Source organism: Xiphophorus hellerii, chromosome 21 (genome assembly GCF_003331165.1).
Source record: "Xiphophorus hellerii strain 12219 chromosome 21, Xiphophorus_hellerii-4.1, whole genome shotgun sequence".
Taxonomy (NCBI): Eukaryota; Metazoa; Chordata; class Actinopteri; order Cyprinodontiformes; family Poeciliidae; genus Xiphophorus; species Xiphophorus hellerii.
In genome coordinates, this window is record NC_045692.1 from 2817867 (window position 1) to 2833167 (window position 15301).

General features: G+C 37.3%; 1 protein-coding gene across 1 annotated transcript in view; it reads right to left on the reverse strand.

Annotated features, from left to right (window-relative positions):
• The window catches only part of LOC116712207 (collagen alpha-1(XXI) chain-like), a 55601-nt gene that overhangs the window by 11954 nt on the left and 28346 nt on the right, over positions 1-15301 (reverse strand). The window contains exons 19-26 of the mRNA XM_032552081.1: positions 10762-10815; positions 7324-7368; positions 7186-7239; positions 4897-4950; positions 3673-3726; positions 2526-2597; positions 1424-1459; positions 1145-1189 (exon numbers count right to left, since the gene is read on the reverse strand). Of these exons, the coding sequence (XP_032407972.1) occupies positions 1145-1189; positions 1424-1459; positions 2526-2597; positions 3673-3726; positions 4897-4950; positions 7186-7239; positions 7324-7368; positions 10762-10815 (414 nt within the window). The remainder of the gene's footprint in view (positions 1-1144; positions 1190-1423; positions 1460-2525; positions 2598-3672; positions 3727-4896; positions 4951-7185; positions 7240-7323; positions 7369-10761; positions 10816-15301) is intronic.

Below are 15301 nucleotides of genomic sequence, written 5' to 3' on the forward strand. Positions count from 1 at the left end.
GGTTTTTCTGTTGAACATAACTAAGTAATTTATTGAAATTCAAACAAAAATGCAGATTTGGAAGCTAAAATGCTACTTTAAACGCTTGTTGACTGATGTTTTCAGAGCAGCCAACCAAAGAACGACATTTATTTTCCTTGATGCTGATTGGCTGAACCTCCCAGAGAAGAAAGAAGACAGTGGATGATAGCTTCTGCGGTTATGCTACAACAGATTCTACTATTGTAGCACTACAACACACTAAAGACTTTATTTTAATGTTAATACTATTAAAATAAGGAATTATATGTGTTCTTAGAAAGAGTCTCAAGTATTTGCGGACTTTAGGTATTAGCTATTTTACTATAAATTAAAATTGGCACACAGAAAACAGACATTAAAGCTAACTGTTTTTAGCAGCACCTAAATTAGCGAGCCTCTCAGCTCTCCTCTCTTATTGGATAAGCCTAGAGGTCAATGACCACTTCCTGTTGTTGCTGTCTGCACAGCCCTATTAAAAAGATATCCAGCTAAAGTAGGTGAACCATGATATATGTGGTGCAAACTTTTTTACACCACAGTCTAATTTAGTAGATGCAGGAGAAAGTCCAATATGGCTGCACTAGGAGTGGGTGATGTGGACTTAAAATCTCATCACGGTATTTGGTGGTATTATTGAGAAACCAAGTGATGATAATTTATTACTTGCAACTTTTTTTTGTTAATAGTATGGCTGTAGCCTGCAAACAAATGCTGCTCTTGAAAAATATTTACTGATCCAAAAATATGGCTTTACTGAATCATTCAGCAAAGAAAACAATAAAAATAACAATTCCGACAAGTCAACCAGTTTTTGGAGTTTCTGATATCATTAATTGCAATTTATTACTATGATGAATCCAAATTCTTCCTATAATAAGAAGTTTTTCATGATAACCATACGATATGATAAATTCACACCCCAAACTGTGATGACTGTTTGATAATTTCAGCAGTTTTCAAATATAACAGAAAATGTGACTTATAATGGTAACCATCACAATTATCTGCTGGAGTTTGAGATCATGCTCATGCTGCTATCAGGAGCTTCATATTCATATATAGACATACGGGATTTAAAAATACAAAGACTTTGCTGCCCCCCAGTGGAAGAACAGACACTCACAGGTATGCCGGGAGTTCCTGGTTCTCCATCTTCTCCTCGCTGGCCCTGTAAACAGACAAAAAAAAAAAAAGATTGTCTGTCTCCTGCTACAGTCTGTGTGTGTGGGGGTGTGTGTGTGTGTGTGTGGGGGGGGGGGGGTATGTATTTGTGTACTTTTATGTTTTATATATAGAGGATAGCAGTACTATAATAGAGGGTTATAACTATTCTCAGCTACAAAGGGAGGTCATTTGGGATGATTTTGTAGCTGTGGTCAGAGGTGAAGATTCTCCACCGTACCCGGTTTCCTTTGGAGCCGCTCTCTCCTCTGTCCCCCTAAAAACACAACACAGAACTTTAGACTCCATGAAAACATACAGTCAGGTAATAACACGTAAACTAAATGAGAACCTGATGTTAAAGATAACTACATTTATAAATAGTGGCACCAGTAGATGTTCTTCCCTTACAAATGTGCAAAAATTGCGGTGTTTCCATTAAATAATAATTTAAATTAACACATGAATAGGCTTGTTCATACGATAAGTCATTCAAAAAATCATGGCATCAACGGATGAAAGCATGAGATATATTCATAATGCAGTCATGGTGCTAGCTCTCACCATCTATCAGCCAATCAGAGGAAACATTGGCGTCTTGGATTGGATTGTCATTGGAGCGACAAGTCCCGTCTACTTGGGAGTGGCTACGTATGAGACATTTTGGGAAAAACTGCAGTTGGCTATTTTACCAAAGCTATGGATTCAACACAATGGAATGACACACAACCTTTTATGAACTGTGTGATGCTGTGAGAGCTCTGCCAGAGCCAGCTGCACACTGTCCAAAAAAACAAAACCAAACTATCATCCTGCAGCTACTTCCTGTTGTTTTTTAATTTGTCGTTTAAGCTAGTACTAACCTCCAACTGATGATCATGTGACTTGTGTGATGCGAAAAAACACCTATTTTGATACTACAAACCGCAAAATCACCTCATCCTAGCACAAAATCTTTTGTTGAAAAACATGAGTTTTTTCAAAATTGGCATGTTTCCACCAGGCAAATTAATTTTTTTAATTTCAATTTTCTGGTTAATGGGAACGCAGCAAGTGTCTTCTTGCTGAACAGAAACAATACCCAGTGCGAACAGGAGAGAAAACTTAACACCTACTGCCAAAGAAGTGTGAAGGAAATTTTTACACACTTGAATGAATTATGTCATTATTGCACAAAATCAATAAGTATATTATGCTGTAAACATTTTCAGAATACAACATGGGCATCTTATATATTTCCAAAAGCCCTGGAACAAATATTTACTCTAAAAACGGTTGTCATCTGAAGACCTCTCTCAGTGTGGATCAAATTGTCTATACATCTTGCTGATATTGGTTCTCACCTTATGACCTTTCAAGCCTGGCCGCCCTAAAACACCCGGTTGGCCCGGAAAGCCTGGCTCCCCCACCAAACCCTGGAGAGGTCAAAGGTTATAGATCTTTGGTGAAACAAATCTTTTTTTTAAAAAAAGGTTTTTCATTAAATTGGTGTACAAAGCAAAACATCTATGAAGTGATTTGAATTGATATGAGGTTCTTTATCAAATAGTCATTTCAGTCTCAAGCTTTTTTAGCTGGTTTTGGATGCTGTGCAGCTGGAATGTTTTTGCTCTTCCTTCCTTTTTTTTTGTTTTTGGACAATTATGGTGCATAACCGTGGCAACAAGGCATTGTTTTTGCAGCTGATCAGTACCTAAAAGGTTCAAAAGCTGCTACCCTCATATTGAGCTGTTAGCATTTCATGAACTACAGCAACAATCTTCAGTCAGAAGTCTTATCTGATTTGTTGTAAGACTGGCTGCTATCATCTAAAAGGACTCTTTGAAGATACTTGGATCATATGAAGCATAGGAGAAACTTTGTAACAACATTTTATTTCCCTTTCGCATAAATACATATTGAATTGAGTTGAAATTGTCAGTCAGGTTATAAAATCTTTGCTAGTGTACATTTAAATTAAATTGCTTAATATACTGATATTTTAATACGGTTTTGCTTCTAATGTGGTTATTTTAAGATGCTAACATGAACTTTATGTTTCTCTTCTTTCCATGATTTGTTGTTTTTTTTTTTACATAACTGAAGGATCAAAATGAGATTTCCAGCTGCACTTGTTAAAAAGGAGTCTGCAAAAACACTTAGCTTTGGTAATGAACGTCATTCAAATAATACTAAGAAAAATACGGGCAGTGAATATGTTTCCAACATGTTAACTTACTGACTCTAGCTCAAAAAGTATTTTTTATGTTTTCAAATATTAAAATGTAAAAGTAAATACAATCAGATGTCTGTTTCCAATGGATGTTACTGTTTAATAGAAGGAACTGAGTTTGTTGAAAGATGCCTGTTCAGGTTACCACAGGTGTTCTACCTGGATGTCATAACATTGTTGAAATATTCGTTATTTTCACCAAGATAAAATGAGCAAAAACACATGAACTACATTTAGCAGGTTACTTTTCTAAAATCCATAAGCAAATCTTCACTCACTTTTAGTCCTGGAAGACCAGGGGGGCCGAGAACTCCTGGTTCACCACATGAACCCTGTGGGCGGGACAAAGAGAAAATGTGATGACCTCATCCATGGCTCTGAAACAAACTGTAAATCTGCATTTAACCATCTCAGTCACCAGCACACTGGTATCACACCACATATGTGAGTTACTGGGGTTTTCACAGAAGGCTTCTTGGAGGAAATTGATGTATTCTGATGGGTTATACTCTCAGCTGATTCCATCATCTTCACTGTTTAACTTGCTGTGATGATCACAACAGGTCATTCAGAAGCCACATGGCTTTTATTAAGAAGAAAATGGCATCACTCTTGGTAGAATTTGAAGACTTACTGGTTTTATATGTTTGTCAAAGCTATAGATTGTGGTGTGTTTCATACTGGCACGATTACTGCAACATGATCAGCCTCCTCCTCTCACCCTCCAGAAGCAAATGGCAAGAAGATGGAAATAAATATCAGTTGCTAAAGTTTGTTGTGCTTTCTTTCTTGAACGATGACAATCAAAGGAATTCTGATAAATCTTCCTGATAAATAGCGGTCTAGTTTTATTTAATGGACCAATACCAATATATTAAAAAAATTACTATCAGCCAATACGGATGTTAAGCCAATATGTCGTGCATCCTGAAGTGTGTTGCTCAATGGAATTTTCCAAGACTAGCTGCATTTCCAATGCAAACATAAAACTTTGTCAATATTCCGCTAATGTCGAAAAAAAACACAATTTTGTAATTGAGGTGTTTCCATTATATAAGAAACATAAAGCAACATGAAAAAGTTTATTCAAGCGACAGGCTGCACCATTATCCTCCTGCTACTTCATGCTGGTCTGCATCTGCCAGCGGCAACATCCGGTTGTTGGTCATGTGACTCGTAGGATGTGAAAAAGTGCTTCCAGTTGTAGTTTTGCTAAATGAACCAAATTCAATATGGCCAAAAATCCATCTCATTCTCTCGGCAAAACTTTTTAGCGACAAATGAAAGTTTTTTTCAAAATTGTTGTGCTTCCATTAAGCAATTTTATTTTCAAAATGTCAAATTGCACAATTCTATGGTTAATGGAAATGTAGCTACTGTTGACAAAAATCTGCTACCGCCCGAGTTGGATGAAGACCACAATAAAAACCCTACTGCTGGGTGTGAACGTGAATGTTGGATGGCTATATTATATAACTACTTATACTGCTCAATACACTAACCTTGGGACCAGCTCTGCCAATTTCTCCGGGGGGCCCCTGGGGTCCATGAACTCCCTGGAAAGGCAGACAGAAAGGAGACACAGGGCTGGTTTTCAACCAACAAAACTACACAAAACTCACATCATCTGTGGTTGTCACACATCACTTCAATAAAATAAGAAAAACATAACAATGTATATGCATATGATAAAATAAAGAGCCAATACACTATCAAATACAGTTGACATATTGAGCAAAACAGTCTGCTGCATCAAGAGCCTGGCTTTCTTATTGTTCGTATGTCTTCCAATTATAAAACAAATAGACTGGTTTTTATATAGGTTTTGAATGTAAATGCATTTATAAGCCTTACACATTTCCACATTTTGTCACATTAAAGCTACACATTTCATTGTGCTTTACTGGGATTCATGTGACTGGTGAAAATAAAGGGGAAGCTAATTGTGAAGTGGAAGGAATACAAATAAAAATCTGACATGTGTCATGCATTTGGCTTGGCTTGTGGGGGTTTTTTATGGTTTTTCTTCTTGCCACTCTTGTCCAAATTCGTTATTTACCATGTGCATCATGAAAAATCCCAATAAAATACAACAAAAGTTGGTGGTTGTAACGTGGCAAAAATATGAAACAGTTTAAGTGAAGTGAATTCTCTCACAAGGCACTCTATTTGTAACCTACAGTGGCTGATGCAGAGCTCTCCAGCAGGCTGCGAGAGACAAATGCAGTCACTTGTTATTGAAAGACACATATGTGTGCTGACTGATTCATACTGATTTCTTAAGACAGGAAGCTCTTCATTGTCGTCCCGTTAATCCACTGAGTCCACCCAGGTCATGCTGGGTCAGATTGCATCCTCACATTTTATGATACGGTAATTTGTAATGCTTAGGTCTGAACACAAGAGGGCAGCATACATTAAAAAACAAAAACAGAAACGGTTCTGATTTGTCCGAGCTCTCCAAGAATCAGTGTGTAACTGAGTTAAGATTCTTCTCACACTAATTCACTGTTGCATTAATCAGACCAATGTTTGGATACCCACTGTGGACAACAGTGATGGAAAATGTATTCTGTCATACATTCCCTCTCAGAAGTCTTCACACTCGTGTTATAATGCTAAGGTTTTTTTTTTATTTTTTATTGTTATTGCTTTTTGGGGGGGTTAAACATTTTCCAAATGTTACATAAATCCTGTACAATTACAGTGACAAATCAATTAATTTATCTCATAATAGCAAAAATAATCGGCATGCACACCCTTGAGCTAATTCTTTGTCGACTTATCGTTTACACCTACCATCAACTAGACAAACTGTTTCTGAACAGCACGTTCGCCTTTGTTTGTTCAAATAAGGAGCTGCAAAGGCTCTTGTTTGGACGGACTTGTCATGTTAGCAACAGTTCTTTGCTAGCAGCAGCTTGGTGTTTTTATTCCTGTTCAGATACGTTCAGGAAGGGAGTGTTTGCAGTGCTGCTATGACAAGATGTCTGTCAACTTGGGGAGATTAAAAAATATATTGATTATATTGAAATATTAATCAGTATAAAAACCCAACATGTCACATAATTGATATTGGACTTTGGTCCAAATTTGATGAAAAGACAAGACTAATAAAAATAGTGAAGAAAACTGCAAAGAGGTGTACATCGACCCTTCAGGAACTGCAGGAATGTCCTGCTGCTTGTGTTTCACATGTTATATTGGACTCATAGTTTCTCTCCACATGTTTGGACTAAAGAGGAGGGTTGCAAAACAGAATTATTTTATTCCAATAATCAAAAAGCATCCAGATCTGGCTAAAATCTCATGAGAGAATGCATTCAAATTGGACTGGACTGTCTGTTGTTTTTTTCGAATGGAACTAAAGTTTTTATTAAGGAAGAGGAAGTTTTGAGGAGTTCCAACAATCCAGGACTAGATCTAGTCATTAACCAGACATTAATCTCTCTGTCTGCACCACCCTTGAGAAATGTTACAGAGGAAGACTAAATGTTCTCCTACTGGCCAAAGTATTGACAATAGTAGCAATAAATGTGTCACCGATGATTTTATATTTTTAATTTATTGAAGGCGGAAAGGTGTCTGATTATCAAAAAGTGTTTACAACTGTCAGTCCCATGGTGAGGACCAAACCCATCCTCCTCTAAACCCATCCTCCTCTACCTGCTTTAATGCTCACTTTTAATTGTGTTACATTTCTAATACATACAAATTGGGGGGAAAAAAGTAAGTCTGTTCTTACTAATTGAGTGCTGACAAAACATTTTAAAACTTGAAAGAATACTAACCAGGTTTCCTTTCGGACCAGGTGGTCCCTGAAGCCCAGCTAAGCCTTGTTCGCCCTAACAATGGATTCAGAAGCATAGGGAATGTGTTACGGACGTTAAACCAACAAGAATGCCAACACAAGTCAGTTCAGACATTACCGGAGATCCCTGTGGGCCCGTTTCACCAGGAGGTCCGATGGGACCCTGTGGATGACAGAAGAACAGAAAGTTGAGATGAAATTTACACTCTGTTCAGCCAAGTTAGAGAAGAGTTTTGATAAATATCGTTTTCTAATTACGAATGGAAAGTATTACATGTAGCTTTTGGCAGTACTTGGGAAAAATGATTATAGAATAAGAATTTTTTCACAGTCTCCATCATGTTCATGCTAACATTTTCTGTTATTCTGAAAGAGTTTGAATATTTCTTCAAAATTCCTTCTTAAAGTACATCTTGACAACTGACTTCCAAAAACAGCAAGAGTAACTTTATTTCCTTTCTTGGAGTTTTACAATTTGAAAAACAATCTTTGAAACATTGGAGTTGTGTTGGAACAAATCTGTTTGTGGCAGTATGAATAGGATGTAATAGCTTGCATTTTCCTGCTTAGCCAGGCATTTTTTTCAAAGGTAAAGGTGATGATTTTGAGCATGTTAAAAAAACAGAAATCTTAAAGCCAATGAAAGCCAAAGCCCCAAAGCCTGCCTGCTGAATGACACAAAGAGTTAAGGGTTCAAACTTTGAAAACATGCTTTAGTGCCAAGTTTTAACATGTTCTTTAACACATTTTCATTACTTGAATATGGAGAGCAAAAGATGGTCCTCAGCGGTGTGTTTGGATAAGTCTGGAATCAACAGGTTTTTGCATGGCAAGATGAGTTCAATCATAAATTCTGGAACGACTGCCGTTAAAACATCAACTGTGCTCTGTCATTTTTAGTATGTCTGTCATTATCATGTTTACTACCACCTTATTACTACTGTTACTGAACCACACAGATAGATGAAAGAACCATTACACAATGATGTAATATTTTACATCACTTTTATTTTAGTAGAAAGACACTGAAATAAGACACTTGAGTTAAATCTATAACATTTAATAAAATTAACTTTCTCAAATTAGTTAATCAAGTTGTTAACATCATTTCTGACATTTTGGTTGTCCTCCTAGGTTAAAAAGAAACATAATTAATAACTGGTTTGTCATTTACATTTTCCTAACAACTAAAGGGTAAATTGTAAAGAACTACCTCAGAGTTTAGGAGCACATCTTGATAACAAATTTGAATCAAGCATTAGCACTGGCGCTAACCAAGCTAAGGCTGAATACAATCTTAACATTGCCTGCATAGGAATTCTTTCCCCGATATTTAGTAATTTCTCAGATCCTCTTGACCACACATAAAAAAAAGACTAAATGGTTACTGTTGGAGACTGGTGTGAAAGCATATGTCATTGATTTATTTTATTTTCAGCTTCTCGTTGTCTACTTTTGGCTCTCCATTGTGACTATAGTCATGTTCAACCAGTATCTTTCAGCTCTGTCATGAAGTCTATGGATGGATGAGAATACATTATCTATGTGAAGCTCAACCTGCTCATCAAAACCAAATCATACATCCACCGTGAGGAGAGCAGACGGCAAGCAGAAGGCACAGAGAAATGATTAGACTAAATTAACCAAGAGCAAGGAGGAGTTGAGCTTTTCTTTTTGATGGTTACAAATTTAACAGCCAGTAAGTCCAGTTTGTAACCAAATTCCAGGAGTTCAGTTTTCATTTTTAACACAGTAGTGTTATTAGAACATATCTCATTATTGAGAGTATCCCAAAGCAATTTGTAGCTACTGTTAGCATGAGACTTTGAGAAGTAAAAGCAAACCGTTATTTAGAACCTCCATCAGAAGGTGAGTGTTTCAAGCTAGGTGCATGCTACAAGGCTAGCATTTCCGGAGCGCTAATTAGCCGTATCCCCAAGTGCGCAGAAAAGGAAGACTCTAGATGTTAGCTTCTGCGTTAGTGCTAAAATGGATTCCAGTGTGTGTATTAATGTATATTAATGTATATTTGGAGGTTGAACTATTAATGAACAGTTATTTTTTTAAGGAATCTCAAGTATTTGCAAATTCTATGTATTTGGAGGCTGCTGTGGTTCCTAACCTACCCTAGCTAATAGCTGCTAAAGACACCACAGTTAGCATCTGCTTGACAGCTTCCTTTTGTCTCTAAACTAAAGGACTCTTTCACATTATTCTAAAGTCTGGATCACATTTGATGATCTATAATTCGACATCTAAAACACTTAGTTTGAGACATAATAAAATCTTAATTGTAACAACTAAAAGATGAATTTTCACAACTTCATTGGTAGTAGGGACCACTTTAGAGGTAGACAGGAATTTAAAAATAAATAAATAAATAAATCGACTAGCTGGAGTTAAATGTTCTACAGTGGTTGCAGGCATTTTAAAACCTAGTTTATGATTTAAAAAAACATTTAATCTATATATGAAAACATGTAAAACATACAAAATTTGCAAAAATATTACTATGAATCTTGAGCTGGAATATATTGCTACATCCAAATTTCATATAAAATTATAACTCCAGTTTACATTTTTACTGCTCAAATTCAAAATGAAAGCTTAAAAATGCTGAACTTGCTTAAATTGTTAATATTATACTTTTTATATAGTCTCTAGCATTTTTGTTGTTTAAACAGACATACTATGCATGGGTCTTCTTTTACAAACAGGGTTTGCGTGTCTGTGAGTAGAACAGTAAATCTTCAACTCAATGGAATGAATATGGAAACAGTTTTATGATGATTGTGTTACAAGACAATAAGACAATATATAGTACAGTAAAAGTATATGGAACCATAAAACTAACTGCATTCAGAGTTGAAGATTCCTGTGAGTCTAGGGAGGGGGAGTTTGGCTTTACATTCCAGCAGGGAGTCAGCTCAGCACGCAATACTGCAAGCAGTATGGATGTACTGTACAGAGGAGTGTGTGCTTCCACCAGTGTGTAAATGTGGGTTTCACCTACACAATAGAATGATCAAGCAATGCAAAATATATGGTAGGGAATATCTGGATTTCACTAATCAAAAGGGGACAATGAGCAAAAGACAGAAAAATAAGAACTTTTTGTTGCTTTGTGTATGTATTTGAATGTGCAGTCATAACTGTTTTCTATAAATTGAGAGTGTGGTTGTGGTAGCGGGGTGTGACTGTGATGAGTTTTCCACTCAGATATTAAAGCGTGGACATTTAGAGTCTCAGTGTGTACGTTAGTTTCAAAGGGTAGAGTTTTAGCTTGAGGATTTAAAACAGTTAACGTTCTAGGGCTTCTTCACATATAGCTGTATGATATCTTTGTCTGAATCGCTGTGCACCGATCAGCTAACATTTTGTATCACCAAAACAAGTCTGACTTCAGTATAAAGCATCTCTGCAATGTCTCCTGTGGCATTAGGCTTGTCTGGGGTTGAGCTCCAATGGTTCTATCAGGTTGGAACCAGATAAAGACTTTGTGATAAAGACCATGGCCATACATGTACTCACAAACGTAATATTTATGTCGACTCACCAGGGCACCTTTAGGTCCAACATCACCAGCTGGTCCAACATCACCCATCTCCCCCTGAGGAGACAAGAACCATGGCAGTGCATTCCACATTAAAAACAATGGTGGAATTAGATTCATTGTACATTTTTTGTTTGTTCATTTTGTTTTTATGTCCTATTAAAATCTTCCAACATCTTACATCTGGTAGGCAACAATCCTCTATCTATCTGCTCTCTGTAGCAGAAACTTATTTGTTTATTTAGAATATAATATGCACAGAGATAATCATAGGAGTGTAAATATTCCAGAATTACCCAAAGGGCTACTATACATCTGCGTTTCCCAGCAGGTTGAATTGATAAAATAATAAAAGAAAAACAATAAACTGTCAAACACAGTTTGCATTTTCACAAAACCATTCAAAAATGCAAGGTTTGAAAACAAAAGAGGAAGCAGAAGAAAGAATGTTAAGATCTGACATACAAGATTTTTTTTTAAAAAAAGTAAAATTTGACATTTATGGGAAAGCAGCAGTAAACAGTAACTGTTTCTCTCCTTATTTAAAGGAACCAGCAGCTAATGCACATTTCAGCTTTTCAGATAGTTTGTTCCAGAGCTAAGGTAGCCTAGAAGCTAAATGCTACATTACCCTGGTTGGTTGTAGGAAAGCAAAGTGAAAAGGAGCTAGCATGCTCCAGACCTGAAATGTAGTAAGGTACAAGATTATCCAGATCCCTATAAGATGTCAACAAAATTTTAAACAGCCAGTGCAATTACTTAAAGACTACTGTGATTTTGGATTAGCTATTTGACAGATTTTTTTATTTTTAAGACTAATATAAAAACACCATTTCAATGACCTGCTGATTTTATTTTCCTTTTGTGCTGCTGAGGTTAATTAATCCAGTTGGAAATTCATTTGTCTGGATTGTTTTTGCATGTTGTTGCTCTTTAACATCTGTTTATCTGTTAATCCAGATAAGTAGAATGCAGGTCCAGTAGAACCAAGACAGGAGACACAATTTACTGCTATACATCAACCTCTATATTTTTCCCTTTCGGTACTGAAAGCATCAGAAGAGAAACCCTAAACTTCTTTTGATTCCACACTGGCACAGAACATAAATGAAAGTGCTGCTGTTACTCATAGTGTGGTCTTGTTTTATGTTACTGTGACACTTTAAGAAGTTTGACAGAGGAAGTTAATAACATCCTTTCCCTCCTCGCCACAAAAAGTACTTTAGGATAAACTGTTCTGATATTTTCAAAGATTTATTAAACTGATGCTGTTTTTATTTTTATTGGTGAGGTGGGGATTTTAATTTTCCTTCTTATGCTTAAACAACTGGCAAGCTTACACAAGCCTTGTAGCAAGCCTGAGAAATCTAGTGAAAGGCATTAGTGGCAAACAGTAAAAGAAGGTGGTGCCATGTTGTGCTGTTGGACTTTTCCTGGCAAAACGAGTTAAATCAACTATGTCCAGAGAAAAAAGTTATAAAATCCTTATATCCTTGTTAAGTGAAACACCTATGTAAATGTAGGACTAGAAGTCCAGAAATGCTATCTTAGCATGTATACAATGTATACAATATACACTGTAAAAACAAATTCAGTAGGGCACTTTTTTCCAGACGAAAAAGGGCAGGTGCTCATGCACCAGCAGGTATCTATCTTATCACCGACCAGCCTGAAGGTTAACCTCTGCAGCTGTCTTGAGCCTTTTCCAACCTTTAATAAAATTATCTGGTGTTTAGTTCTATCCATGTTGTCCTTCTCTAACTGACAAGTGTCCCCAGAGAAATATGCTGACATAGCTAATGTTTCACAGGGATGAAATTACTGTACATGTTTTGGAAGATGTACAGTCTAGTCTTTATGCCAGAAATAACATTTTGGACATAGGGGAGTAAATCATTATTTGATCTTCAGTGACTTTCATCTAGCCACTATTTCATTTGAATGAATGAATGATATCCTCCCACTTCACAGTTATCCACTTCTTAGACATGGTCTGTCACATGTAATCTCAATTCAGCACTTAGTGCCCCAACATACCTGGGTGTACTTCAGTCTATGGAGGTCCTCGAATACTCAATGTGGACTCAACATGGACTCAAAGTGGAAGTCCGCGCAAAGAACAATTTTTATGACCACGTACGCACACTCTGTGTCATGCAGTAAACTGCTCAGCAGGAAACAGTGTTCACATCAAACTCTCTGTCCTGTGCAGACAGAGAGTGCTGTGCGGAGGCTGTCATTATAGACACCTAACTAGCTCACCAAACTTATGAGTATCCACTAAGGATTGTGGGAAATAAAGGAATGCAGTATATCACGAGAAATGAAGACAACTGGTACACTTGACAATGAAATTCCGACTGTGTGTAGAAAGTGCATGTGCAGTCTGCATGGCTCACAGTGTTCGCCATGCAGACGAACCCTGCATGGCATTCGCACAGTATGCCTGAACATGCAGGAGCCTTTGGAGTTTGGTGGGTGGAATATAGCAAAATATGGAACCGGGTAAGAGGTATGAAGACTTCCAACATTGTGTTATGTTTTTTGTACACCTTCTTTAACATTAACACAAACTAGGTGAGCAAGCAGAAATGTTTACAGTGAGCAGAAGAGCCATGAAAAAGGACTATCTGACATTTGCACGCTGCATTTTCATTCTGGAAAGGAGGTGTACTTCCATCAGTGTGTAAGCATACCTACACACGGAACCCGGAAGCTACTCTCTGAACATTGGTTCAGACATTGGTTTTAGTGTCAATCCAAACCACATGGCTGGACTGAAAATCTCAGGGACTTTCTGGGTTTTTTACACTGTTGGTTATGTCATGAGTTCATATCTGGCAGCAGTTTTTACTTTTGCATGGGCACAGCTTGTGTGGTGAGTCCTGTGGTCAGAGCTCTCGCAGCAAGTGAGTGGACAGGCAGGCGGCTTGTAAAAACAAAAAAACTAAAGACCACAAACAAACATATTCAAATAATTCCTCAGCAATCTGTCAGACCTTAGAAGCTGCTCAAAGCAAGTTATACTGCTCAGCTATATTTGCTGACTGTTACGATGCAAGACGTATTTGAAATGGTCACAGCGTGAACCACAGCATTTCACTGGCACTAGCAATGACCATGTAAAACAAGTTGTAAAATGTATTCTGGAACAACAGGCTTGGAATTCATTTGTAAGTCACATGCCCTCTGGATTCCTTCAATGTTCTTGCAACCAGATTGTCATTCTCTTAGGTTACCACTGAGTTCTAATTTACTATGTCTCAAGGTTAAACTGCACTAAATACTGGTTTGTTCTCATTTGATTAAATTGTCATTATCAGTTCTGTTCATTTCAAACTAAAAAGCCAAACAGAAAACTTATGGCCACGTTCCCCCTACCGGGATGTCAAAAACAGTTATCCATTTTATACAACCAAAAACATGAAAATAAGGGAATCATCTGCACATACTGAGTCAGTAAAGGTGAAATGAAGAAAGTAAAAGTTTCAGATTCAGCACAAACATGAACTCTTTATTATAAACGGTGGCAATGGTGGTAGGGGTTGGACTTGTAACTGTTAGGCTGCCGGTTCTAATCCCCGCTCCATCTGTTTCAGTCGTAGTGTCCTTGACTAAGACATCTCACCTGTCTTGCCTGTTGGCGGTGGTCAGAGGGCCCCTGGAGTTCAGGTAAATCATCATCGAGAATAACAAGAACAACATGGCCCATGTGTACATCTGCCTAGATCAGGCTGTACTCACAAATTAATTGACTATGAAGAAGGAGACTAGAGAAAGAGGACACCGGTCACCATGACTACGGTGTAGGAGGTACAAGCTTCAATAGCTGAGATGATAGAGACTCTGCAAACTACATCTGTTGCCCAGGTTCTTCACCAGTCAAATCTTTATGGGAGAGAGGCAATGAGAAAACCACTGTTAAAGAAAACTCAGATAAAGGCTGGACTACAATTTGCTAAAAGACATGTGGGAGACTCCATGGTTAAGTAGAAGAAAGTTCTTTGGCCTGATGAAACCAAAAATGGAGTTATGTGGTCCTTAGACAAGATGCTATATTAGGCAGACACCGAACAACACCACAACCACACTGTCCTGATCCATGAAGGCTTGTAAAAGTTAGAGGTAAAGTGAATTAACAGAAATCCAGGGAAATCCTTGAGGATGGTTAGTTTCCATCTGGCAGAGATGCGGATTCAGAGAACATTTATTTTCCACCAAGACAATGACCCGAAGCATCCAGCTAAAGGTACATAAGGGCAGGAGAAAAACATTTGTGCAATTACTTTATGTTAAATACTTCTATTAATTGTGACATTAAAGACATTTTTGGGAGGGAAAATGTTGCAAAAGCAATACAAAGTGAAAAATATCCAAGGGGTTGAATATATTTTGTAGGCACTGTATATGGTAAAAAAATCAAAAGCTCTCTTGCTACATGTCTAAGTCATAGCCACTAGATCCTCCTCGTGATTCCTAAGCTTTATCTCACCACAGTTTTGTGGTTATGCCCCGGGTCACCTACAAACTATATGTGCCCAGA